The 25,478-nt window shown below is 42.9% G+C and overlaps 4 protein-coding genes and 1 long non-coding RNA gene across 6 annotated transcripts; all 5 read right to left on the reverse strand.

The window, feature by feature from the left end:
* Nucleotides 1–1,129: 1,129 nt before the first annotated feature.
* apoa2 (apolipoprotein A-II) lies at nucleotides 1,130–3,492 on the reverse strand. The gene is made up of 4 exons (XM_036537962.1): nucleotides 3,382–3,492; nucleotides 3,002–3,046; nucleotides 2,270–2,492; nucleotides 1,130–1,677 (listed from the first exon to the last, which is right to left on the reverse strand). The coding sequence occupies exons 2-4, from the start codon at nucleotides 3,042–3,044 to the stop codon at nucleotides 1,521–1,523; spliced, it is 423 nt and encodes a 140-aa protein (XP_036393855.1). The 5' UTR covers nucleotides 3,045–3,046; nucleotides 3,382–3,492; the 3' UTR covers nucleotides 1,130–1,520.
* A 2,776-nt stretch (nucleotides 3,493–6,268) lies between these two features.
* Nucleotides 6,269–9,720, reverse strand: apoc4 (apolipoprotein C-IV). Of its 2 annotated transcripts, XM_036537963.1 has the most exons (4): nucleotides 9,247–9,720; nucleotides 9,073–9,120; nucleotides 7,313–7,502; nucleotides 6,269–6,733 (listed from the first exon to the last, which is right to left on the reverse strand). In XM_036537963.1, the coding sequence occupies exons 2-4, from the start codon at nucleotides 9,116–9,118 to the stop codon at nucleotides 6,568–6,570; spliced, it is 402 nt and encodes a 133-aa protein (XP_036393856.1). In that variant the 5' UTR covers nucleotides 9,119–9,120; nucleotides 9,247–9,720; the 3' UTR covers nucleotides 6,269–6,567. The 2 variants fall into 2 exon arrangements, with proteins under 2 accessions (XP_036393856.1, XP_036393858.1); XM_036537965.1 differs by lacking the exon at nucleotides 9,247–9,720 and having other exon boundaries at nucleotides 9,073–9,240.
* Nucleotides 9,721–12,436: 2,716 nt separating this feature from the next.
* Nucleotides 12,437–15,229, reverse strand: apoc1 (apolipoprotein C-I). Its single transcript, XM_036537966.1, has 4 exons — nucleotides 15,135–15,229; nucleotides 13,959–14,027; nucleotides 13,618–13,759; nucleotides 12,437–12,657 (listed from the first exon to the last, which is right to left on the reverse strand). The coding sequence occupies exons 2-4, from the start codon at nucleotides 14,011–14,013 to the stop codon at nucleotides 12,591–12,593; spliced, it is 264 nt and encodes an 87-aa protein (XP_036393859.1). The 5' UTR covers nucleotides 14,014–14,027; nucleotides 15,135–15,229; the 3' UTR covers nucleotides 12,437–12,590.
* Nucleotides 15,230–17,897: 2,668 nt separating this feature from the next.
* LOC118784003 lies at nucleotides 17,898–20,019 on the reverse strand. The gene is made up of 2 exons (XR_005005216.1): nucleotides 19,199–20,019; nucleotides 17,898–19,091 (listed from the first exon to the last, which is right to left on the reverse strand). It is a non-coding gene; the product is annotated as an uncharacterized LOC118784003 (long non-coding RNA).
* Nucleotides 20,020–20,454: 435 nt separating this feature from the next.
* Nucleotides 20,455–24,491, reverse strand: apoeb (apolipoprotein Eb). The gene is made up of 5 exons (XM_036537948.1): nucleotides 24,454–24,491; nucleotides 23,670–23,734; nucleotides 22,908–23,058; nucleotides 22,285–22,572; nucleotides 20,455–21,761 (listed from the first exon to the last, which is right to left on the reverse strand). The coding sequence occupies exons 2-5, from the start codon at nucleotides 23,710–23,712 to the stop codon at nucleotides 21,422–21,424; spliced, it is 822 nt and encodes a 273-aa protein (XP_036393841.1). The 5' UTR covers nucleotides 23,713–23,734; nucleotides 24,454–24,491; the 3' UTR covers nucleotides 20,455–21,421.
* Nucleotides 24,492–25,478: the final 987 nt, after the last annotated feature.

Genomic DNA, 25,478 nt, shown 5'->3' on the forward strand with positions numbered 1-25,478 from the left:
GAGAGAATGTCAGGCTATGTGTAGCATAGTGATAACACAGGGGTGGCAGTGTAGCGTAATGGTAAGGAGCAAGGCTCATAACTGAGAGGTTGCTGGTTCACTTCCCTGCTGGGGCACTGCCATTGTACCCTTGTGCCAGATACCTAATCCAGAACTTTGTGTGTGATTTCAGTAAAATTCTGATATAAATCACCAAGACTAGCGTCATGCCTTTCCCCCTTTCTCAAGTAGCTACAGAATTCCCATTTCACAATGATTCTGTTTAGCATAATGCAGGCGTATTACAATATGTTAATTGAACCAATAATTGTTTCAGGACACACAAAACCCTGACTGGTGAGATTGTGTATTAGTGAGAGAAAGAGCCATTTTAACCCTCATGTGGATTGGTTTTAGTTAATTGCTTGCATTCAGTGACTTTGTGAGTAGGAGCTGAAGAACATACATTTTTGTATCCTTTGTGTGTGTGTATGTTCTTGTTTTTTTTTTTTATTAGCAAAAATGTCTGTCTGAAGAGCATAATTTGCATCTACCTCTCCTCTGTGTCAACTGGCATGCCATGCATGTCTTAACAATAACTATTTATAGTATACTTTATATATATGTATATTTAAGAATCCAAATATTCATAAATAATTAGTATTTTAGAAATATTTGATTCACTTCTGTACCTGTATATTCCTTTTTAAGCCCTAAATGGCATCTGCCTGTGTAAAGTATTTTTACAGCTAATACCACGCACTGTTCAAGTTGCTATCTGTAGAATGTTAATTATTGTTTATGAATTGTTTGTGCAATACTGTGTTAAATGTTGTGTTATGCAAACATAATCCTATCACTGCTAGCGTTACATAGTCCAGCTCAATGCATTAAACATTAACTGACTTGTGCCCTCACAGACAGTGAACTTTACCATTTGATACTGAAAGTGTGCCCCCACTTATGTTGGACTTATTGGACCCATTTATCAACATCAGGTTAAAGCAGCTTATGTTAAAATAATAACATAGTGCTAATAATAACATAGTGGCTATGACCCTGCCCCCCCCACCCCAACACACACATGCACACACACATCCACAAGCCCACACACATCCTCAGACAGAGAATCCAATTAGACAGTTAGCAATGCAGTGTGGTACGGTAACTTTATTGAACTCGTATATAAACACAAATTACCTCTGTGATGTGTCTTACTCCATGACATATGAATATCAAATACACTGTTATATACATGCACATAGCTTTGACTTTTTTTCATTGGATATGGTCAGTCATAACCCTGCATGCTTTCATAATGCTATTGCTATTGTGATAATGAATTACTGAGTTTAATGTAGCGTAGTCTGAGCAGTGCAAGTAGAGTGCACATTATACATTGTTCTGTGAGATCAGATGTGGCCACAGCTGAACACCGGCGTTTCTCTACATAATCAGCACTGCCGGGGGATTGGAAAGACATTCTTCTGGTTAAGCGTGCACTGGTGTCCAAGCGTGGGGGTCCATCCTGGGCTCGTTGCTCACTCGAGTGGCGCCACGGCGTGCAGGGCCGCCCTGAAGGTTGAGATGGCCTGGTCCAGGTAGGACCCAGCCCAGGGCCTGACGTAATGTCCGTAGAGGCCGAGCACTGTCGTGCGAGCCTTGTCCACCAGCGGTGTCACTTCCTGGGCCACGCCCCTGTGGTGGCAGAATGTGAGGTGAGACATCATCACCGCGGACAGCACGAACCTCACGCATCACACTAACGGCTGCTGACGGCTGATGAGGTATGCGGAGGTACTTCAGCTCGGAACGTATCATTGCTTATTTGAACTGATAAGATGATGTAATGTATGTTTTCTGAAGCAATGGTAACAAAAAAAAACACCAAACTTCACTTCACAACCTTTTTGAAATGTGTTTGGTCTTTCGCTTTATGGTCTCTCTTTTGCAAAGGTTGCTGAACTAGTGCATTTTTGCTACTCTTTAGCACACAGCACCCCTTAAGATGCTACCATGACTGGTTTTTGAGGAAACAGTTATCGCATGATTCTGAGTTATAAAACATAAAAGACATTGAGTGAAGTGTTCAAAGAATATGTAGCAACATTTGAAGAGTAGTCATTTTTGCCCTCATGTAATCTTTGGTTACCACGGATCAGCTCAGAGCTCTGCTCTGCAGCACTGATTTTCTGGACTCAGGAGCTTCATTGGTGAAGAGGGAAATAGACACAAAGGTGCTTCCTCTCTTGGAGGGAATGGGGGGGGGGGGGTCGGAGCGGGAACTCACGTGACGATCTTGACGGCACTCTGGACTTCGGGTTTGGCCTGCAGCTCCTCTATGTATTCCTTAACGGTCTGGGTTTGGGGCAGACCCTCAGCCATGGGGCCCACCACCTCCTTGGCCTTGCCATAGATGCTCAGGAGCCTTTTGTAGAAGGCCCCCCTCAGCTCTTCGTACTTTTCCACCAGCTCCTTTTCTGGTTCCGGCACCTCGCAAAGGCATAGGGACACTGCAGGCAGAGACAGGCATAAGGCCACATTCCTCAGACCAGTCCTGCCTCGCACAAATCTTTCTAATCATGACCCATGTGGAGGCTCTGCACATCCGTACAACTCAACAGACAACAACATATTAAGTCTGGAGTTAACTCTAATTTGCTTGAGGAGAGTCAGTCAGATTCTGGCACGCTGGTCAGAGATTTTAATTGCTAAGTTGTTCCCTCCCCTCTACAGACTCATTCTCAACGTGGGCATTGAGCTTGTGGTGATAGTCTTAATTATGGGCTGGCTATTGAGCTCTCCTCACCACAAGAGGAGATGCCAGAGATACCCAACGATGCTGCAAAAACAGATGGAAGCAGCCTGCCTTAAGTTGCCTGCCTAGACAGGGTGAAGCTTTTGAGGGAGGTTCACTGGCTGTTTGTTTGCTCCCCAGCATTGTCACCCTTTTGAAAGGCCAGAGATGGAGAGCTGTAATGTGCACTGAGATCATCATCCACTCCCAGATTCCAGCTCTTACCTTGGAGTGCAAGGACGGTAACTACCACCAGTTTCCAAGACATTTCTGAAGGAGAAGCAATCAAGCAAGAAAGTGAGTGTGAGAGAAATTGCAGTTAGAGTCAGCTGACATTTAAAAGTAAAGGCATTTATGAAATTCAACATTATTATCCCTTGACATTATTAGCTCCTACGTCAAACATGTCAAAACGTCCCCCCTCTGAGCAACACCAAATAAAAAAAGAATAGATTATTATCACCGTAGGAGTTAAATTAATTTTGTCAAAAGTGTGAAAACAAAATAAAGACTTACAAAAATGAGAATGAGAAAACATATCACGATTGCAAGAGGACATGACAGGAGTGATGCATCAGCAGAATGGGATGCATGTTTCCGGGTACCTGTTTTTCTGTGGCTGTACTGATCCAAGTGGAGAGTTGCAGTGGACAGAGAGGACAGACAGGCAGGGCAGCAGGTTCTGTCTGGGAGTTTGCAGGACTGCTGCCTGGTTAAACTCCGCCGGTGATATAGGGGTGAGGGCAAACAAACGTCATCTTATGAACTGACACCCACAAGCACCCGCTGTCCCTGTCTCTCAAACAGACACACTCTGCACCATAACACCTACACACACACATGCACAAAGTCCACGGAACACTTGGCAAACTCTTTGACCTGTGCGTGTCAAATATTCATAATTAATTGTGCTGTGAAAGACAAGCTGTTTTGCAGATAGAAATGCTAGCATAGCACAAATATGCACAGACTATGCGTCCCACCTCTACACAGTGTCTTTAACTATAATGATCTATTGCAAATGCAAACGCACCTGCATTATCTGCATTGTTATCAAAGCATTTCCACAACCCCCAAACACACACACACACACACACATATATGTACATGTATTCATGCGTTAATGTATGCACAAACATGCTAACACACAAACAGGCTTGGCACTTCTTACATGGCTGTTTTTAACTCTTGTCTATGTGCTTGTGCACGAAAACTGCGTGCAGAAGTGTGCTTCAGATACACCAGAGCTGTACCATGGATGGGTTTCTCTGGGTTTGTTTGCTGAATACTGTATTTGCCAAAATCAATGTGCTCGGCCCACGCAGTGGGAGCACGGAGACATGGCCGGCAGGTTGTCTAAAGACCTCCACGTTTCAGACATCTGGACAAAGTGGCAGACTTTTGACCTCGCCCCCCCCCCCCCCCCCCCCATCCACCTCTGCCCCAATTAAGACTGGCTGTCCCACATACCATCTATAAAAGAATCTGTTTGATAATATGCTTGATGGAGGATTTGCGCAAGCTTTTCAGTCATTCTTGTGAATGGGTTGACAGTACTAATGCCAGCATATTATCGCTGATAATTGTTTTGATTGTGATCTTTGAACCTTACTTGAACTGTGCTTTTGAACCTACTAATGTCCTTGTCTGTGTAGAATGAAAGGTTAGTGGAGGGGTGGACCCTCTGAGCATGCGTTGAAGCTCAGGTGTGATGCATGGAAATTGCTTGTTATCTTTTGAAAAATTAATCAGCTGTGCTGCTGATGATGATACAAGAAAATTTAGGTCAATGGCACATCAAAGATTATACATAGATTGAACAATATATGGCCAATGACAGTCTGTTTAATGAAGATACACTCTAGATGGGCCCACAAGGATTAAAAAAAAAAATTAAGATGCCGATAAAAAGCTATATAACTGACAACAGCAGAGCCAGATAGGTAGAGATATATGGGGCTGAAATTCCACAAAATACTCAGTGGACTAAAATAATATGAAAGGGACACATATAATGAATATATGTATCATATTACCTAGTTTACAGGTAATTTGAATTAACAGGAGAGAAAACTGTTTGAGGGTGGCTGTTTGTACATTGACATAGATACAAACACATATAGATATAGATATTGCTGCTAATATAGCAATCCCCTATCACATCATGCTTCTCCACTGGTTTATGGTTGCTGCTGCCCCTGTAATTTCAAGGTTATTTTCACAGTTTTACAATCATTGAAAAATCTGCAAGCTTAATGTTGGAAAATTCATAATTAATTATATAATCACTTGAATGATTACAATGATTTGATGTCCAGTATTTTCCCCCTTCATGTAGCCCTCTTTTGGAATTGCCAGGTGTATATTAGGCTCATCTCACCATGACAACAGCCCCACCCATGCAGGAGTGATAGTCAAGACAATCCACCAATGCACTTGCGTGTAGACTATTTTTTTTTGCTACAAGTAACACAGCGCACCAACACCCATTAATAGACAGGAGGTACTCCACTGTTGTCTTCCAAGCCATATGCAGGTGTCTGACAGCAGTGAGACAAGGAAACCTTAGCATCCCAGAGGAATGGGGTTAATCTGCTCAGTCGAGTCAAAAGTTTGGACACACCTGATTTAGCCACTGGGAAACATGCATTCAAAGAAATTTGATTAGATTTGATTTTGAAAAAAATAATTTTAGAAAATATTTTTTGGCTGTTTTGGAGAATCTAAAATACATAGTTTTGATTTGTTTATAACACTTTTTTGGTCACTGCATAGTTCCTTCGGTGTTATTTCATAGTTTTGATGCCTTTACTATTATTCTAAAATGTGGAAAATAGTAAAAATAAAGAAGGAAAAGTGTGTCCAGACTTTTGACTGTTTTTGCAGTATCAGTATCAGTGGGTATGTCTGGCATCCTCTTGTGGTGAAGAGAGCTCAGCAACCTGCCCATGATAAGGACTATCACCACAAGCCCAATGTTCACTTTGTGAATTCATCTGTAGTGGTGTCTCTGTGCAACTGCAAGTAGCCAGGGCCAGATAAGGAGCTGGTGGAAAGTACGAAGAGCTGAGGTCGGCCTTCCACGAAAGGCTCCTACATGTCCCAGTCCAGGCTGAGTTAAGATCCCAGTCTTTGTCAGTAAATGACTTGACTGGTTTGAGCCCTAGGGCTCAGCCTGTGCTCCAGGAGCTCATCTTGTTAGCTGAGCCACTCAGCTGCCACTTTGATCTCCAGTATTGAATGCTTGCATAGTGCAGCGAAATGGCTTGTTACAGCAGCTGTGCTAAATGCCCATATGAAAAGATATAAATTGTAGAGCTGTTGAAGATTTATGGAAGTAATTTTTTTGGTTGTTGTACAGTTTTGGATGTGGCCTCCAATTTCCTTAATGTGTGACCTAATGCTGCAGGTGGTGCAGCCCCACCTCTGATGTCATTGTAACACTGGCATCGAATCAGCAGGTTTAAAATAAAATACAGTGCAGGGACGTGAGGCTTAGCGACTGGTTTTATTAAGGTGGTCCGGTAACACAACTGCATGTGTGGGCCCACGGTAAAGCATGCCCAACTTTGTGTCTTTATACCATGTTAGAGTCAGTGCATGAGGGTTAGTGATTTCATGGCTGCTTTGTATTCAGTGGTAATTCATCTTCACTTCCACCGTTTTTTCCACGCCCATCTCAAGCCTCCCTCGAAACTCACAGGCCGCTTTGAGCATGGGGGGTACCGGCGTGCTTCTTCCTCTGCGTTACGGTGGTGCTTCCAGACCCGCTGCTGTGTCAAGAAGGTCCGCTACACGGACCAGAATCGGTTCCAGCGACCGCTGACGCTGTCCCAGACGGAGGCCGTGGTCTCAGAGGCCCACTTGACATAGGGGTCAGTGACGGGTTTGATGTGATCGCTGTAGTACGCCTCAGCGTAGCCCTTCACATGTCCCCTGACTTTAGCCAGCGTTTCCCTGTTAGCACACACACACACACAAGCACACACACACACACACACACACACACACACACACACACCCAGGCTTGTTACAGCTAACTCACACAGGCAGTAATTCATGTATGCAGTACGCACACAAAAGTTTGCTTCACTCAAAGGAAAAAAGTGTGGACATCTGTGGTGTGTGTGATCATTAGTGCAAAAAAAAAAATATATATATATGCATATAAAATGTCAGTAATACTCCACATATTCATTACCATTCTGGCATTTAGCAGACAATCTTATATGGAGTGACTTACATAGGTTACAACGTTACCCATTTATACAGCTGGGTATTTATTGAAACAATTCTGGGCTACGTGCCCTGGCAGGGAGTCAAACCAGCAACCTTTTGGTTACGAGTCCTGCTCCTTACCACTATGCTACACTGCTATGCCATAAACGAGCCGTGAGACTTCAACACCTTGGGCTGCTACTCTGTGACAGGGTCAGTGTGAGTGTTTTTATGGAGAGTGGTAATACTGTCCAAGGATCATGATACTGGTTCTAGAAGGTATATTTCATGCCCTATGTACATGGATTGACCCCTGACCTGGTGTCAGTCAGAGCACCCACGGCATCACTGGCCGTCCTCCACTGGTCAGAGGTCTTGATGGAGTCCATGACCTCCTCGAATGCTTCCCGGACATGTTGGTATGCTTCACCTGCCCGTTCCACCACCCACCAGACCTTCGACTCCATGGGAGCTTCGTCATCCTGGTCAGCCAACACTGGCACAAATTCTAGAGAGAGAGAGAGAGGGGGAGAGAGTGAGAGAAATAGAGAGAGAGAGAGGGCCCTGTCAAGAACTGAGCCTAGAAAAGGGTCCCCTCAACCAGCTAAACTTGAGGTTCACTGCATTGACCCGCTCTCAAATTCAGCTGTCTCTGAAGAGCACCAGTCCAACACAGGCAAGTAAAATAAAATAATATAGAGGAAAAAAATACCATCACCATCAAGTGTTTAAATTTTGTCTTTAAAATGTTTCTGTTTGTAAGCATACATTTCTGTTGTGAGTGTTCATGTAAGTTTATGAGGATCAATATTTTTCAGTTAACAGTTTTTCAATGACAGGCCTTTTTCAGTCAACCTATTCTGAAACAACTTTGTTGTAATCATTCTGTAACTGTCCATGTGAGAAGTGTGTGTGTGTGTGTATATATTTTAGAAGTGTGCACTTTTTGGAGGCAGTCAGTATATGAGTGCTGCCTCCTGGATTGTGGGATTTATTATTATTATTATTATTATTATTATTATTATTATTATTATTATTATTATTATATTTTAAGCCAGATTTATCTCATTTGTACATTTGTGTATTCTAAGTTTTATGTACTGTGCTTCATAACGAGGACACAGAAAAGCACAACACCAAGCTTAAATGCCACCAGGCCCAAAAATACAGATTATCTGACTAAAATAGAAACATATCAAGCAATATTCTGTGAAATATTCTGAGACTCATTGACCACAAACTAGCAATCTGCTCACTGACGAAGGCAAACCCAGCAAGCTGCACACACATCAAAATCCACAAGAAGCTGAGACAGGCCTGCACTTCATCACAGAAGGTGAGGACCACAGGAAAGACAGAGACACCCCTCACAAATCTTTCTGTGCACTCCCCCTGGTGCAGGACACTGATGGATTAGCTATGAGGAGCAGAGGCATGAGTTTCTATCAGCTTGGTACTGTATGAAACTCCCTTCAGTGATCGATCTAAAAGCACCCCAGTCAAACTTTACAAACATTTTGCATTTCAGTCTATTTTAATTCCATTTTTTATTCTGTTGTATTTTATTTATCCTCCAGTTACCATATCACTGTAAAATTGTGTTCTTGAGGTATTATATAATTATTGCTCTATTTGTTACGTTCATGTCTTGGCTACGTGAATGTATGTTTGTCACGTCAATAAAGCAAGCTGAATTAAACTGAAAAAAACAGACAGAGAGAGGAGAGAAGACAAAAAATTAATCAGAGAACCTGACTGTTTTCAATATTTATGCATTAACATTTCTTCTACATTCTATACTTATCTTAAATAATATGCTTTAGAACTACACTTTTAGGAGTGTTATCTTTATTTAAAAAATGTACCTGAAGAGGATTAGCAAATTAACCTGAACCGTACTAGAAAAGAGTTAAACCTTCATGAAGGACAAGGAATATACACACAGTTCATGTCACTGTGCCAACTCAGTGAGGGTTTTCAGATACAGTTCTGTCAGTTCAGCCTACAACAACATTAAGTGAATATGACTAAGTGAAAAGTTGATTCGGCAAGTTATTTTCTCTCGGTTATTGCCTTACCTTGTAGCACCAAAACCAGCACCAATATCATCAGCTTCCCCACCATGTCTGAGAGATAGATGATAAATCAAAGACACTCTTTCAAATATATGTCCAGTGATAATTGCCTGCAGAAAAAAAACTCATAAATGGATACATATGAGCATCCTTCTCAGGGCTGAGAAAGCATTTTACCTGTCTCTTTAGTGGCAGAAGCAACAAAATCAGTCCTGTCTGGAGGGTTTGACTGGCTGTAATTTAATTTGGACTGGATTTCTCAACCTCTAACCTCACGCGTGGTTGTTTTGGAAAAGCTGGATATTTGGTAGGGTGGGTGGATTTTGGTTCAGTCCGATTGGGAGGACATTTACTGGAATTCTCATTCTGCATAACAGAGCAGCCAAACACTGCAATGTCTTTTCCCCCTCTCTGTATTCTTTCTTTCACTCTAAATCCTTTGCTTTTGAATCTTGTTTTTTGATACTTTAAATATTTCAACCCAGCAATCAATAGATCTTCCATGAAGCTTGAGTTTTTACTGTCACTTTCAATCATTTACAAATGTTTGTCATTATGGTTGTTAGGTCACACTTTTTTGCCGTGTAGTGTTAATCTGGTATGTGTTTGAGCATAGTTTGTGTTCTTGAGCCAGGCAAAGACTCTTTTTTCCTTTTGCAGCAGAAGTTTTAACTAGGAGTTCTGTTCTGTTTTCTGTTTTGAAAACTCCCTTTTTTTCCTTTTAAAAAAATTCATGGTTTAATGCACTTGTGCTTCTACCAGCTAGCTTGTACCTTGTCTGGCCAACTATTGAAACTTGGACATGCAGCACTTCTACTATTGTGACTCCATATACGGCTTTTGCTTGTGTTATACTCTGCCTCACTTGTAAGTCCTCTAAATGAATAAATTTAAATGCAAATGTAGGATGCATCTTTCATATGGCCCTCACTTTCCTTGTATAAAGTCACTGAAATAGCAATGTTCAGTTCACCGTCAGCATGGTTTTTACCTAACTAAAAACAGTACACAAGCCTAACTGATTCATGTGATTTCATTGTGTTGTTTAGGCAGAATATAATGGCTAGGGAGGGATCTGAGATATTTGTGGCATTTTGGTGAATTTTGAGCAGTTATTGCCTTCTGGACAGTTCTCAGTCCCATCTCTGTTCTGATATAAAATTTGGTGAGGTGCCAGTTTAAACTGTACTATGGGGAAAAAAAAGACAGCTTTTTACAGTTTGTGATTTCAGATTAGAGAAATTCAATAGCTGAGGGAAATTCTATGAAAAGGCAGTGTTTGAGCATTCACCCTCTCCATAGACAGCTGCAGATGATTCCTGAAATGGATCAGAGGCCCCAGTTAAATTGGGACAACCGGCTGTTCATTAACAGAAGATAAACAGTGACTTTAACCAGGGGACGCTTGTGAGACTGAGGAAGTCTTGCTGGCAAGCAGTTGCCATTTTGCTATAGTATTGTTGTGAAAATAAACGAAATAATAAATTACGCTATTGTTATTTAGCAGATGCTCTTATCCACAACAACTTAACATGTAGAAGGTTACAATTTCATCCATTTAGACAGCTGGATATTTACTGAGGCAATTCTGGGTTATGTATTTTGCCTAAGGGTACAACAGCACCCTAGCAGGGAATCAAACCAGCAACCTTTTGGTTATGAGCCCTGCTCTTTACCACTACACCACACTGCTGTTCCAGTGAAGTTAGAAGGGGTTTAATTATGGCAACCCCACAATATTACATTTCATGCAATACGATTGTGTAGGGAGCTGTATGCTGGGCCAGTGGGTGGATCTGAGATTTCACCTCAACATCACAGGTTATTCCTGTGACATTTGTTAACTTAATGCGAAAGTTCTTATGTATTAGGATGCCAGTGCAGGAAAACCCACTATTGTTTTCAAAACTCTAAGGCCGATAATATGACTGTGCTGTCTTACAATCTGCTGCTTATATGTTTGTATAAATGATCATCAGTTTCTTTTCTCATAAATGTTACAATTGGCAAATGCATCTACTCGTGCTCCACAGAAATACAAAACACAGATATTGAGCTCAGCATTTGCATACAGCATAGCTCAGTGAGTCAACAATCGAAAGCATTGCTACTCAAAACTGTTAAGTCCCAGCAATGTTTGGCATGATGCTTTGTAACATGCTTCAACATACAGAAATGATTGCACAGTGATGCCTGCCCTTTTTTATTTTTCAATTTGCCCTCTGTTTGACATTGCTCCGTGCCATGTCAGGCTGTGTTGTAGCTTTCCATTTATGTGGTATCCCTTTGGTAAAATTTGACTAATACTGCAACATCTCTCCATAAGTTCAATTCAGTTCAATTCATTTTTATTTGTATAGCGCTTTTTACAACACAAGTTGTCACAAAGCAGCTTTACATTGTTCCCAGGCCTGAGACCCCCAGAGAGCAAGCCTAAGGCAACAGTGGCAAGGAAAAACTCCCTATCAGGAAGAAACCTTGAGCAGAACCCGGCTCAGAGGGGGAGCCCATCTGCTTCTGGCACTGGGCAGATAGAGTGAAAGACAAGTTATACAATGTACTTTAAGGCATTTAAGATTGATAAATTCTGTTAAGTGAATTGGGTTTGTGTTTCTACTATCACACAGAACTGACAGGTGTGTCTGCCAATATGTACCTGTTCTCTAAGCTTGTCAGAGGTAAACCATCTTTGTTTCACCAGCCTCCCTCCATTTTATCTCCATCCCCCCAATAGGGGGCACTGTTACCACACATTTCTTTCACTGAATGAGAGTACATGGTCAGGTACGTTACATCACAGTTGCTCAGCGCACATACAGATTTTTTTTGCTTTACATTTTATCCATTTATGCAGCTAGTTATTTACTATGGCATTTCAGTGAAAGTACCTAAACCTGGGTCCAACAGCAGTGGCCAGCTATCAAATCAGCAACCTTTAGATATGTCTGTGAATGTGGCTATGAATATGTCTGTGTCTGGGTATTACGTTGTAGTGTCAGACAATTCCACTGATCAAAGTTCACTGTCCCCTGATGATGATGTAAGTGAATTCTGAGGGCCAGGCTGCAGACAATGTGGGCCCTCACTGAGATTTTCAGAATATGTTTTTTTTATGTTTTTCATTCAAGTCTATGGAGAGGGGCGTATGTACTTGACCACATATCACTAACGTAGTGAATGCTTTGTCTTTATCATTATAAGATAATATATATAAGATAAAGACTTCTTTATCGTCTTTTGGTAATGACGTTTTCTCATGGAACTCTTCCCCAGATAAGACCCGATATTGCTCCTATTACAGTCTGCACCTTTTTTACTCATTTGAATAATGTGCATCAGTGAAAATAAAATCACCAAAAAACAATCATCCTTATCACAGTTTTCATTTTTATTGTTTTAGAATGTGTCAGCATTTTAGCACAGCATTTTTATCTGGGACTTTCAGTAATGGGATTAAGGTAGAGTGTAACAGAGAGAGTAAGGCCAGAAAGAGGGCCAGCAGAAGGCATCAGGACTGCAGCCTACTGCTTCTGGAAGGTCTCATCCACTTTCTGCTTCATCTTCTCAAACTGCTCAGCGAACCAGCTCCTGCAGGAACACGTGGACAGGCAGAGAGGTGGGGGAGAGGGAGAGGGAGAGGGAGAGAGAGAGAATGTCAGAAACAGCCGGTCTAAGCAGTTTGTCCTTTCATGATATTCTGAGCGTACTGGACCATCATCAGCTACAACCGTCCTGGAGTAATGATTAGGCTGATGTATGTTAAGATTGGCTGTTGTCTGGGATCTGTGCACATCTTCGCATTATCCATGTGTTCGTTGTAGTCTTATTGCTAATGAGGCAGCGGCGTATCGCTTAGGAGTGGAAGCGTAGTATAGTGGTTAAGGAGCAGGACTTGTACCCGAAAGGTAACCACTGGGGCATTGCTGCTGTACCCTTGGGTAAAATACTTAACCCATAATCGCCTCAGTAAATATCCAGCTGTATAAATGGATAGCGTTGTAAAGAACTGTAACCTATGTAAGTCGTTCTGGGTAATGTGATGTGATGTAATGTAATGAGCAGCTAGTCTCAGTCCATTGTCAGAGTTGTGGCAGTGCTCCAATCAAGTGACAACATTAAACTGGCTCTGGTGGACTTGCATTGTTGTATTCCGTGGAGCGGTAAAGTACCCCAGTGTCACTATTAACAGTACAGGGCACCCGCACTTGTCACCACACGCACAAAAAATCTGAAAAGTGTCTCAATCTGACATTTGACTCCTGTAGCATATACTCCTTTTCACTGACATCAAGTATTCCATGTGGTCCATGAGAAATTAGTACTTTTCTGTTGGGTTCATTCAAGTACATTCATACTTATGTCAGCTAGTTGCCTGGTAGCCATTCTTAAAACCCTTGGGGGCATGTGTTATCCTGAACCAGGATGTTAATACTATTGGGGAGGGATTTCACTGATTCTGGAAGGTTATTGGGCTGGCCGTCTCGGCATCATGGCACCAATGGGTTTTGTACATGTTTAATGCATTGTGATGGAGTGCCCCTGTGTCACCTGGTCTTGACGGCAAAATCGCTCTGGTGGATCTGCTCGAAGGTGGCCTTGGTCTTCTCTGTGAGGTCGTCAGCAAATTCTTTCACCTGAGTCTGGAAGGTTGCAAAGCGCTCTTCCAGAGTTGGCTCCGCCTCCTGGGCATCTGTGAGCCAATAGAAAACAGATCAGAACGGTTCATGTTGTGTGGCTCTTCCCTGCTAAAACCACAGCGCCAACCAAAACAGAAAAGAATAAACAGGGATATTGTTCATTGTTTAGGAATACTGAAACCCAGCCAGCTAGACAGAAGGCATGCATGTGGACAGTCCCCTCCAGGGAAGGAAAGAGAGAGAAATTCCAACCTGTGTGTGCGGCCAGCACCAAAAACAGCACTGCAATGGCAATGGGCAGCTTCATCTTCACTGCGTGATCTACAAAGTTACACAGTGCAAAGTAAATAGTGGTATTGACGTTAAATGAAATTAATTATTAACGAATAATCATTAATGTCAATGAAATATTTTGATCGTCCTACAAACATAACAACACCGCTTATACTCTTCATACACTTCACAGAAAAAGAAAACTACGATCACACTGTTACTGTGCTGATACGATGAGCTAGAAGCATTTCAAAAGTGATAATTCATCATGTTGTGACTACCTTCGATTCATGTTTTCCCCTTTTAATCTTTGAACCGACAGGAGACAGTGCAAACCCGTGACATCATGTACGACCTTCTTCTTTATTTGTTTTATTTCTCAATATCTGTCTGCTTCCTCACTATCTAACTTTAGACAAGTACGCTTCTAGCGTCAGCACCCAAAGGCTTGGACAGCTCCCCTCTGGGTGACGGCTAAAAACCAGTGTTCAACTACACACCGTTAAGTTAGCTTTTAATGAAGCACCAGTCACTGAAACGGAGGTCACATGTGATAACAGACGCTGTGACCATAAAGAAATTTGTTACAATGATTCGTCAGAAATGTCTCACCTAACATGGTTTTTGAAAACCACCGTTAATGTGTCGATCACACATGTTCTTTATCACAGCGTAACTGCACACGCTGCCACAACACTAACTTTGCAAGAAGTTTGATATTTCGAGTTCGGAGACATAATTACTACTGGAATATAATGGTGCTGTGTCGTTCTGTTTTTCACTAGCTCCAGGTTTCTCGGCGCCTTTGTCGTGCCTGATTTCATTAGCTTAACGTGCACTGACTCCTGGAAATGAGTAGGCGCGCATCGATTCTGTAGGCTGATGTTAGTGCATTCTTATTTAAGTTCTAGAGTAAAAATATGCCACTGAGCTGCACTACAAGACATGCGACGTCTAGATGTCGCCCAAATACCACCCGAGGCTATTAAACTGTGTCTGCATGTACCGTTAGTTTACGTTTGAAAGGTAGGAGTGAATTAACTTCCGATTTTCCGCTTTTAAAATAACTTTGAATAATGCAAACCATAATAAAAGCGACCACAATAATAATAATAATAATAATAATAATAATAAAAGCACCAATGATAAACGTACCTGTCTTCCTGTCTTTCAGAGGTAAAAAGTGTTTCTCTGTCTCTGTGTAACGGAACGCTACGACTTCCCTCTTTATAAACCCTCTCCAAAATGCTGACGTAACCGTTAATTACCGCCTCTGACCTATAGTGACCTCCTGATTTCTTACCCCTGTGAGGACGTCGAACCCCTCCTTCCAAGGTCCTGCTGAAGCATTCTTCAATGTTATGTTACAAACCCCACAGTCTGAGGAAGCCTCAAATGTGTCTGTTTTTTTTTTTTTTTTTTACTGTAGCAACAATCACATTGAAGAAGTATTAAACTCATTGGGATAGCTCTTGTAAACAGATGTAAATGAATGATTAAATACAACGTTCTCAGTTGTCTTACATTTACATTTACATTTATTTATTTAGCAGACACTTTTATCCAAGGCGACGTACAAAAGTGCAAAAGTGTCTTGGCATTTTTAAAATAAAATTCCATCAATCAATATGTATGTAGGTCAGGGAAATGGTGTAACCTGAGGTGATGAAATATTGTGCTGACAGATAAACGTATGGCATGGCCCTATACCAGTCACAGAGGCAGTGGTGAAATTAACAGACTAAAGTGCAGTTTTTATCAGGTAGACTTTTATCAATAGACTTTTATAAAGATATATTATGTTCTGTTGTCTCAGAGGTCAGCATATGGATCGTGCATCTGTAAAGCTGTCTGACCCAGTATCGGTCTCCAGACACTGGCAGCAGTTGTAGGTAAGGTAAACATCTGGAACATTGACAGCAGGACCAATGCGGTGTCCTCCGGCCAATCCTCATTCCCCATGAGAAGGAATATTTCTTTTCATGAGTTTTTGTGTTCTTTGACCTTTACGTCAGGTTTTCTGTGTATTGCGTGTTCAGTGCATCTTTTTACACATGTCACAATTAAATATGTTCAGGAAAGAATTATTTTTCGCCAAAATGTTTTCTCAATTCTATCTGACTATTCATTGACTTCAGAAAACCTGACTTACGCCATCCCTGCCAACAGCTTATGACACTTGAATGCATGATTACACATAATAAGTATGCAAATGAACAACAGAACTTGTCATGTATAGGGATTTTTTCACGAATGTGTTTTACACCGTTTGGTGCAGCTCTCTTGTTTGCCATGTATTCATGGCTTGTCTGTACAAGTAGCTGCCCAGCAGCGGTGGTTGCTGCTTATTTCCACTGCCGTCTCAGCTTTTATCTTCCTGGTTCTTCTGGCAGACTTTTTTGACTTTTTTAAATGTAATTGAAGAACTTGCAAATGATTTTGAAATTATTTTTAATAAGGAGAAATGTCAACTAACCCAAGAGAAAAAAAAAAACATTAATAATGCCCCTTCTTTTTCATGAATAACTTGTTTTATGTCGAAGGGCAGCTTAATCAAGTGCTCTGTTTGTGTCTCCAGAAAAAAGGAATCAACCTAGCAATGGTCCCTATGCCAAACCAGTCCGAACCACAACTCCACATTGACCCATGCAGGTGGTCTTTAACCGATATTGTTGTAAATTGAGCCAGAGTGATCTGCATTCACCCACACTAGTCCTACATGTACCCATGCTGGTCTACATTCACTAATAGTGATATAAATTTACCCACATTATCTCAACTTGCTTGCATTCACCCATATTCACCTATATTGTCTACATTCATACACATCAGCTTGCTTTTCACCCGCATTTTATCCAAAATATTCTACATTCACACTGGCACCTCAGACTTTTATTTTGCTTATCTGTTATTGAAATATTGGGCTCCCTTATCAATGTTGTAATGTGAACTGATACAGCATGAAATTATGTTTATAGTTACATAAGAAGTCCATGTTTGCCACGCATCTGAACTCTGCAATTTTGCACTGCTGGAGAGGTCAGTGACCCCACCTATCAATCCACTGAACTGAACTGGGCCACACGTACTGATTTTCTGTGTCAAAATGATCCCAGCTGCAAGGATGTAGGACTGCTCCAATTCTACGCATAGCCATTCCTCTTTGTGGAGGTAACCCTCTGCATTTCGAAAGGGTGTGCCAAACTTTGAATCGTTTCCCAGAGCATGCATCATTTGCACATCTGACTCGTGTTCATCTGGGGATATATTTTTGTCCCACGTTTCTGATGGCAGTGCACTCTGGTTGCTGTGTGTGGACGTGGCCAGACGTCTGGGAGGAAGTGAAGTCAGAGGCCGTGAACCGTGGTAACCCCTGACTGGCTGAGGAGGGGGGGGGGGGGGGTGGGGGGGGGTGAAGGGGGGGTTCAACTGCTGGCTGCCAGCATTAAGCCCATTGGGCAACTTAGCATTGCTTTTTATCATAAGGCTGTCAGCCACAGGGCATTTCCTCTACGGCTGTGTTGACCAGGGCCTGTGCTTGCGTCCCCAGTACCCAGTACTCACTGTGTGTCTCCCCATTGTTTTTCCGATGTCTGAGTCCTTGTGTTTCAGTGGATGCATAAACCCTCTGCAAAATTGTGTACCAAAGGCATGAACAAGCATGTCAGTCTCTGCCGTGTGCCACACAGAGGAACATAGCAGCCCTGGAATAAAAACAGGTTGTGAAATGGCCTCTATAATGACTGATTTGTCTGTTTAGGTGTTCCTTGAGGGTGAATTTAAAAAAAGATACATCAGAATGCTGAGGGTTATTATAGGTTATGCTTCCTCAGCACCTGCTTGCTGGAGCATATTGTATTCTGGGCAGAAACACAGTGAATAGAAGTGCTGACTGGCTGAATGTTTGTGGTTTTCCTGTTTTTTTTTTTTTTTTGCTATTCCTAAACCCCTGCAGCTGTTTGGACGTTTGTTCCTAAAGGGAGTTTACTTACGAGCAAGGAGATGTTGGTCAGAGGTAAGAGATGAGAAAATGGTTTGGGCTGCTGATGAAGTAGCAACAAACACACAAACACACACACACAGAAACCGGGAAACTGAAATGAGACAACTTAGACAGGTAGAGACACTTTCAAAAATGTCCCATAAAATAGGCCAGTACCCCGTCATACCTGTTTACTTAAAAAAAAATTTAGCTGACATTACAGTCTGTTTGCCAGCCTTTCTCTCTCTCGCCCCCTCTCTCTCTCTCTCTCTCTCTCTCTCTCTCTCTCTCTCACACACACACACACACACACACGCACACACACAAGCATATACTAGGACACACATGTAGAGAAAGCAAAAGAGAATATTCATCCCCCTATGTGAGCATGGCAGATGATGATAAAGAAGCAGACTTTGACGTGGAGTGTTAGTTGGCTGGGGACTTTAGCCTCCGAAACACTTTGTACTTGGGGCAGAGTGGAGTGAACAGACTCTGAGGGTAATTCCACTATTGCAGTGGTGCTGATCACAGGGCCACACAATCTAGTAACCACAACCCTATCAAAGAATCAACCACTGTGGTCAACAACACGGTGGACAACAACAAAGTAAATACCTATGGATTTACCTTACATGAGACATATCTGAGTAAAAGAAAAAATAGCTAGAGACACGGCAGTAAGGAATAGAGTGGAGACATGACATTTTAATCCAGAATAAAATCAGCAGTGTAACAGTAATGACCAATATTGTGTCAGTAAAGTAACATGAACTTATTGTCCGACACTGACATAGAAATGAATCAAATCAATGATAACTGTACATGTAGGTTTGGTGCACCCTGTCCCATTCTGTGAGCATAACAGGAGGGATATGGAGAACGGACAAGTCGGAGAGAGAGAGGGAAAAACTACTGGTTTCTTTTGACTAAGGAAGAAATAAAGGGGGATACGGGAGAGAAGTGATGACAGGAGTGGAGGATAGAGACAGAGAGAGAGAGAGAGAGAGAAAGGAAAGAGTGTCATCTGCTGGTTCACTACCTGCATTTCACCCAGATACACTGACTTACCTGTGCATACTCCTCTGTAATGGTTGGATCTGTTCACAGCTCTGACTCTTCCTGTGTATCTGTACAAAAGCAGGATGTTAATAGGGAAATATTAAATATTGTAAAGGACCCAAATTGTCAATGAATGCTACAGTGATATTAAGAATCAAATTATCCTCCTCATCACCTCTGCTCGCTGTAAAAATGTAGGCTCATAAGAAGGCTAAGAATGTCAAATAAAAGAACAGATTTTTGGGTTTTGTGTGTGTGTGTGTGTATGTGTGTGTTTTTGATGCTCTGAAAATACCTCATCAAGATTGTGTGTACTGTGCGTGAGTGCTTGTGTGGGGAGGACAGTGATCATCTTCAAAACAAGAGTGAAACACCAACAAGAGCACAATGTGTTCCTGTGTCCCGCCGGGGGGAGGGAGGGACAGGAATGTGGGAGCAGCTTTCAACATGTTAGAGCAGGAGACCAGTCAAAGGACTGAGAGAGTGGGAGGAAAGAGGAAACAAAAGAGAAACTGGGGGCAGGGAGGTGGGGGAGGCCTCAAATCGGGGCTTCAAGCACTGCAGAAAGTGGGTGGCTGTCGGTTGGGAGGCGGAGCCCCGGCACAGATGCTGAAGCGGTGGTCAGAGAGCACAGAATCAAACAGTCACTCTTGTTATGTAAGGGCAGCAGGAGGGTGCAGAGATGGGAGGTGACTGGAGCAGATAAACAGCTGCCAGTTATGCAGAACCAGATTTAGGCGGAAAGGTCCGGGAAGGAGAAGAGGGGGAAAAACAAGAGTGAGGGAGAATGTTGAGCTCCATTCATTACTTATTTTTGAGATACCCTCTCATGTACATTTTAGAGATCTTTCCCTCTCATGTACATGTCATGGATCTGAAGGGATATTTGTTGTTCATTAAGTCTTGAAGTCTTTCTAGACCTCCAATGAAAGGCACCTTCAGAGGAGACATTTATTTTGTCAGTTATGTAACTGTAACCTGTAAACTTTCCGTTTGCCGCCCACAAGACTTGTGTGGAAATATCTTGTGCATAATTTTTCTTGCTGTTATTCATGTGTTCTTCATTATGTTATTTTATGTAACATAAGTGTTGTGGAGAAGCGGTTTTGCCTCATAACTCCAGGGCTATTGGTTTGCAGTTATGTGGAATTTGCCGATTCTCCATGTGAGAGGATTTTCCCACTACAACCATTGAAAGATTAGCTGTCCAGGTTACTTGGTGCCCTGCTACTATGCTATTCAAGGCCTGCTGGGATTGGCTTCAGCTCACCCTGTACAGGATAATGTGCTTACAGCAAATAAATGGAAGCAAGTGAAATCTGTCAGTATATCGGTGCTGATTGTTATGATTCTTCCTTGATCTCACATATGAGATCTAAAGTTCTATAAGTCTCCCACCTCAGAACAGACAAAACACCAGCAGCGCAGTGTCAGTTCGAAACTCTTTATTTGTTCAGCGGTGACCTGCACACCATGGCTTTTATAACTGCAAGGGCTGCGGTGTGCGATACAGCGCAGCTCGGAGGGATTTACGGTGCAACACCAAACGCATCAGGGATGCGCCTTTCAGACAGGAACGCAGACAGGCAGACCATGGTCCAGTGGAATGTCTCACAGAAACCAAGAGCTTTGGGTACAGTGGCATCGCTCAAGAGTAACACGACATCTACCACCAATGTGAACCGTTACAGATACAGCAACGAGCAGACAGTAAAACAATAAGAGTCTCAGTGATGCTAATGCAGTCCATTGGTTCCACTTGTGTGTGTGCCACACTACCACACTGCTGTTGTGGCTACAACAGACCATCTCTCATCAGTTACCAGTCTAAAGAAATACTTGGAGCGATGTCTCTCTGAGACTAAGTAGGTAGGGTTACATGCAGCAGTTGGATTTTTTGCCAAGACTTACCTCCCAGCTTGGGTCTCACAAAATCTATTAGGGGGTGTCATTAGAGGTTCATACACACAATCCTTAAAGACTCTTAACACATTCCTTTAGGCAGACAAGCAAGCAGGTTATATCAGTGTCCTTTCACCTGATTCGTAGAAAAGGTCAGGAGTGGAGGGATCAAACAGTAAAACACAGCGAGAAGCTGGTGCTGAGGGAGAGAGTGTATGAGCTACAGCTTTCATTCAGTTTACAAAGCCGAAGAAAGCTTTGCATGTCCTGGCCGTTTGTACCTGTGTAACTCATAGAGGCCTGTGCCCCAGCTCTCTCTCTCCACACCAGCCTCCCTGTTTGTAACTGACAAGCGCAAAAACACAAAGTAGACAGGGCGATCCATCAGTCACTCTTATCTCCTTCCTCTCTCGGTAATCAGAGAGTGGGTGCAGTGTTGCTAACCAGCCCCACTCCCCATCACCTCCCTCTCCTCCCATCCCCTTTCCTCTGGCTCTTAGGAGCTGGCCTCGAGCTTCTCCTTGACGGCCTGCAGCTGCTCGCGGATCTTGGCGGCGTAGGGGGTGAACCAGTTGGTCAGCTCCTCCAGCTGGCCCTCCAGGGTGACGCGCAGGTCCTGGGCGGTCTTTTCCAGCTGCTCGCGGATGGCTCCGGCCTGGGACTCGAACCTCTCGCTCAGGTCCTGGGACTGGGATTTGAGCATCTCGGTCAGGCTGCCCAGCTTCTCCCCGGCCTTCTCGCGTGCCTGGCTGACGTAGGGCTCCAGGTGCTCCTTCACGGCATCCACGTTCTGGGACGCACGGGAATGCACCTCCCCGAGGTAGGTGGCCACAGTGCTGGAGGGGGGGGGGAGGTGGGTCAGCATGTGGGTCATAATCTGACAACAGCCACAGAACACAGTGATCTAATTCATACTCAGACCTGAGGAAAACGTATGATAAATAACATGAGTAAAACTGCAAAGACCCTTTAAGGTAAATTGCTAACTAAGATTGAGATTTATGAGCAAACAAAGACTAGAGGTTAAAATGGCCACAAAATGTGACAGCCAAGCAGCCCCGCCCCTTCTTACTTTTACATTACATTATTATTGTCATGACACTCTTACCTATGGCAACTTAGGTTACAGTTTTACACATTAACCATTTATACAGCTAGACATTTACTGAGGCAATTTTGAGTTTAGTACCTTGCCCAAGGGTATAGTTGCAGTGCCCCAGCTGGGAATTGAACCAGCAACCACTCAGTTACATGCCCTGCCACCACTATGCTACACTGCCACCCAGACTAGGTAGCTGGCCGATGAGGGCCGAAGCCCCTGCGCTCTGCGATCGAGCCCCCCTCTCTCTCTACACTCACTTGCGGATCTCCTCCGCATCCTTGCCCAGCCTCTTCTTCAGCTTGCGGGTGTAGGTGTTGACCCGGTTCTTGACGTCGTCGGCGTTCTGCTCCATCATGGTCTTCATCTCGTGGAAGTACTGGGTGGCGTGCTCGCTGGCGTCCTTCATGTCTGTCTGCAGCCTGTTGAAGAGCAGCTGCAGATCTTCAGTCAGCTTCCCGGCGGTGCCCTCGGTGTACGGGCCCAGCTTGGTCTGGATCTCATCTTTGTAGACGCTCAACTCTGCCATGGTGTCTGTAATCAGGGTGCTGGAAAGGGAACAGGGGGGCACAGTCAGTGACAGGACATAGTGGTGAGTGCCACTAGGAAATGCAATCATGCAATAATATCACAGTGGGGAATAGCATAGCGTGGCAGATTTTACCACCTGATGGTAAAAAACTGAAATTATTGCTGATGTAACATATGAAGGGTGTGTTCAATGTAAAGAATGACAGTCAGTCATTAATAAAAATGACACATCATGGGGCATGGCTGGTCCATTTACACGTGCTTCATTTGTGCACTGCCTTTGCCTGGCCCAGACTGCATCTCTACTGCGGTTTCGGGGTCAGTGGAAGCGATAGAAACTCAGCACACTCACTCTAGCTCTCTCCTGAGCTGGGAACCCTTGATGTTCTGCACCACGCCGTCGGCCTGGCTGTTGAGGTCGGACATGTACTGCCAGAAGCGGTCCACGGCCTCCTCCCACCTGCTCTTGGGTTCATCGCGGAGCACCGCTCGAGCCTGGCAGCCTACAGGTGAGAGCGCGAGAGCGCAAGAGTTACTCAGGGGCAGAAGCGTGGCATAGTGGTAAGGCGTGGGGCTTGAAAGGTTGCTGGTTCAATTCCCCACTGGGGCACTGCTGCTGTACCCTTGGACAAAGTATTTAACCCCCAATTGTGTCAGTAAATATTGAGCTGTATGAATGGATAACATGTAAAAAATATAAAAACTGTGTAAGTCGCTTTCAATGACAATAATGTAATGTAATGCTCTTCATAAGACTCTTAACTTCTGAGCCAATGTGTCAGTTTCAATGTGTCTGGAAGGCATCATTGTGTCAGTTGGTGGTTAATGAGTGCCAGCTAGGTTATCAGTTACTCCAGGAAGATTTGCCATTGTTTTCCTAAAAATACGGCTGCGGTGCATCATGTAGGGCAATCAAAATGCGTGAATAAACACTTTTAATGACGTGCATTCCAAAGTTCTGTCCCAGAAGACACAATGTTAATGTTTAGTGTGTTCCCGACCGGTTCCTGAATGGTTGAATTTTAATCTTGCGGCCACCGTTCGGGCCCTATGGCAGAGACTGTGGTGACAACAGGTGATGGGGGGGGGGGGGGGGCGGTGTGGAATATCTCACCTGAGATGACTGCCAGGACAAGAATCACTGCCACAGACTTCATTGTGATCAGCAGTCAATAAAACCTGGAGAAAAACAAAAGGCCAAAATGAATTATTCGGCACGACAGAAGCATCCGTTGAATGGCTGTGGCAGTGGAAGAACAAAAGGGGGACAGTGACCCATCCAGGGAACAATGGGTGAGGGATCAGCTTTCAATGCAAATGACAAAACGGACGGTGGGTGAGAGGTGAGATTTTGTGAACGGCATGCATGAGAACAATTGGCACTCCTTTCCCAGTCTGTCTAGCCTTTTGGTTCTGAGATCCTGCACTGTAACTGAAAATATGTGATGTTTTACTATGAAACTACATGACCTTAAACAAGGTACCTGACCTAGACTGTAAAGGAGCCCAAGTTAAACACATCAGTAACAGTTACACAGCTGAAAACACTCTTAATCTCACAATCTCACAATCTTATTCTTATTTCTAATTGCTTATTAATGAAATAGTTTAAATTATTATTTCAATTAAATTATTATTTCAATTATTTTTCTGATTTTATTTTCTTTTTCAACATTAATTTAAAAATAGAACATTCAGGTATATACATAAATGTGTAAAACAAAACTTGTGAGAATGTTAGCATAAACACAGCATAAAACATAATGAACACTTCCAAACAATGCAGGTTAGAGATTAACCAGAAGTGCTATATCAGTAGTAACATGTACGTCCTGTGAAAAAAAAAGTTTTTGACCTGGGAGAAGGATCTCTGTAAAGATGATCAGATTGTCACTCACCAAAGTCCTGCGTCCTCTGACTTCTGTGAGACAATGCCGGCACCTCTTTTTATACTGTACCGCGACACCCGCGCATGTGTCTTTGAGCGTGCGCACGTGAGTCTTTGTGTACACGGGACGCGTTTCTTGCAACTCGGTGAAGTGGCGCCCCTTCGTTCGAAGTTCTCAACTCTCGTTGTTTTGTTGTGATTTTTTAAAGAAAGGCTATTGCACATACACTGTCTGATTTACTGGAAATTATACTGCGCCCCCTTACTTAACATATTTTTGTCACCCGTGTTTGTCAACCAAAATGTCTTATACGTGTGCAACAGTGCATTGAAATAAAAGCCATTCTGATAGTCAACTTTTGTCCAACGTATAAACGAGCAATTTTGGTAGTCAACACATCAAACGTATAAACGAGCAAATAACTGTATTTTCTTTCATGCCATTTCAAAATAAGTAGTCCAGAGCATCGTTTCTCTGTACATAGCGGCAACCCTTTAAATCAGATAACAGCGGCAGAGAACATTCCTTTCAATCAGATAGCTATTTTCTATAGCTGTGCAATGTAATCCTTGATCCTGACTAAGGAAAGATTTTATCGTCTATTTACTAAGACTTCAAAACCACACAAAAGAATAATGCCTATTTCGACAGCAGGATCACTTTTCATTGTGGTATTCCGAATACGTTTCTGGTTTTAAGGTACCATGCGACTGCAATGGTCTGTTTGCATTCTTGAAATCAGTTGGCAATCACAATAATCTGCGGGCAAAGACCCAATGGTCGTGTGGTTAAACGCTAAAACCTGCGTTTTAAAGCGGCATTTCACGTTTCCCGTGTTGTTCGTATAATTAACTTAATCATTTTATTGTTTAATCGTATTAAAGACTCTTGTTCTTGTTGTTTAGTCTGAATGATCTATTACCCAAACAGGGCCGCCTTGCAAGAGATGCAACATGTCGCGGACTTTATGCAGTTAAAATTTCAATAACGTGAATAATGGTATCATAACGAAGCAAAAAAGACAGAATAAGGAA

Source organism: Megalops cyprinoides, chromosome 10 (assembly GCF_013368585.1).
Source record: "Megalops cyprinoides isolate fMegCyp1 chromosome 10, fMegCyp1.pri, whole genome shotgun sequence".
In the NCBI taxonomy this organism is placed as follows: Eukaryota; Metazoa; Chordata; class Actinopteri; order Elopiformes; family Megalopidae; genus Megalops; species Megalops cyprinoides.

What these genes read in the sequence shown, in the direction of transcription:
- apoa2 (XM_036537962.1), bottom strand. Translation starts at nt 3,044, where the DNA reads ATGTCTTGGAAACTGGTGGTAGTTACCGTCCTTGCACTCCAAG. An exon ending in TACCGTCCTTGCACTCCAAG is followed by an intron (nt 2,493 to 3,001) that starts GTAAGAGCTGGA and finishes CTCTGCCTGCAG; the next exon opens with TGTCCCTATGCCTTTGCGAG. An exon ending in AGTGCCGTCAAGATCGTCAC is followed by an intron (nt 1,678 to 2,269) that starts GTGAGTTCCCGC and finishes CTGCCACCACAG; the next exon opens with GGGCGTGGCCCAGGAAGTGA.
- apoc4 (XM_036537963.1), bottom strand. Translation starts at nt 9,118, where the DNA reads ATGGTGGGGAAGCTGATGATATTGGTGCTGGTTTTGGTGCTACAAG. An exon ending in GCTGGTTTTGGTGCTACAAG is followed by an intron (nt 7,503 to 9,072) that starts GTAAGGCAATAA and finishes CTCTCTCTCTAG; the next exon opens with AATTTGTGCCAGTGTTGGCT. An exon ending in GGTGCTCTGACTGACACCAG is followed by an intron (nt 6,734 to 7,312) that starts GTCAGGGGTCAA and finishes GTGTGCTAACAG; the next exon opens with GGAAACGCTGGCTAAAGTCA.
- apoc1 (XM_036537966.1), bottom strand. Translation starts at nt 14,013, where the DNA reads ATGAAGCTGCCCATTGCCATTGCAGTGCTGTTTTTGGTGCTGGCCGCA. An exon ending in GGTGCTGGCCGCACACACAG is followed by an intron (nt 13,760 to 13,958) that starts GTTGGAATTTCT and finishes ATTGGCTCACAG; the next exon opens with ATGCCCAGGAGGCGGAGCCA. An exon ending in GATTTTGCCGTCAAGACCAG is followed by an intron (nt 12,658 to 13,617) that starts GTGACACAGGGG and finishes GTGTTCCTGCAG; the next exon opens with GAGCTGGTTCGCTGAGCAGT.
- apoeb (XM_036537948.1), bottom strand. Translation starts at nt 23,712, where the DNA reads ATGAAGTCTGTGGCAGTGATTCTTGTCCTGGCAGTCATCTCAG. An exon ending in TGTCCTGGCAGTCATCTCAG is followed by an intron (nt 23,059 to 23,669) that starts GTGAGATATTCC and finishes TCTCACCTGTAG; the next exon opens with GCTGCCAGGCTCGAGCGGTG. An exon ending in CAGCTCAGGAGAGAGCTAGA is followed by an intron (nt 22,573 to 22,907) that starts GTGAGTGTGCTG and finishes TTCCCTTTCCAG; the next exon opens with CACCCTGATTACAGACACCA.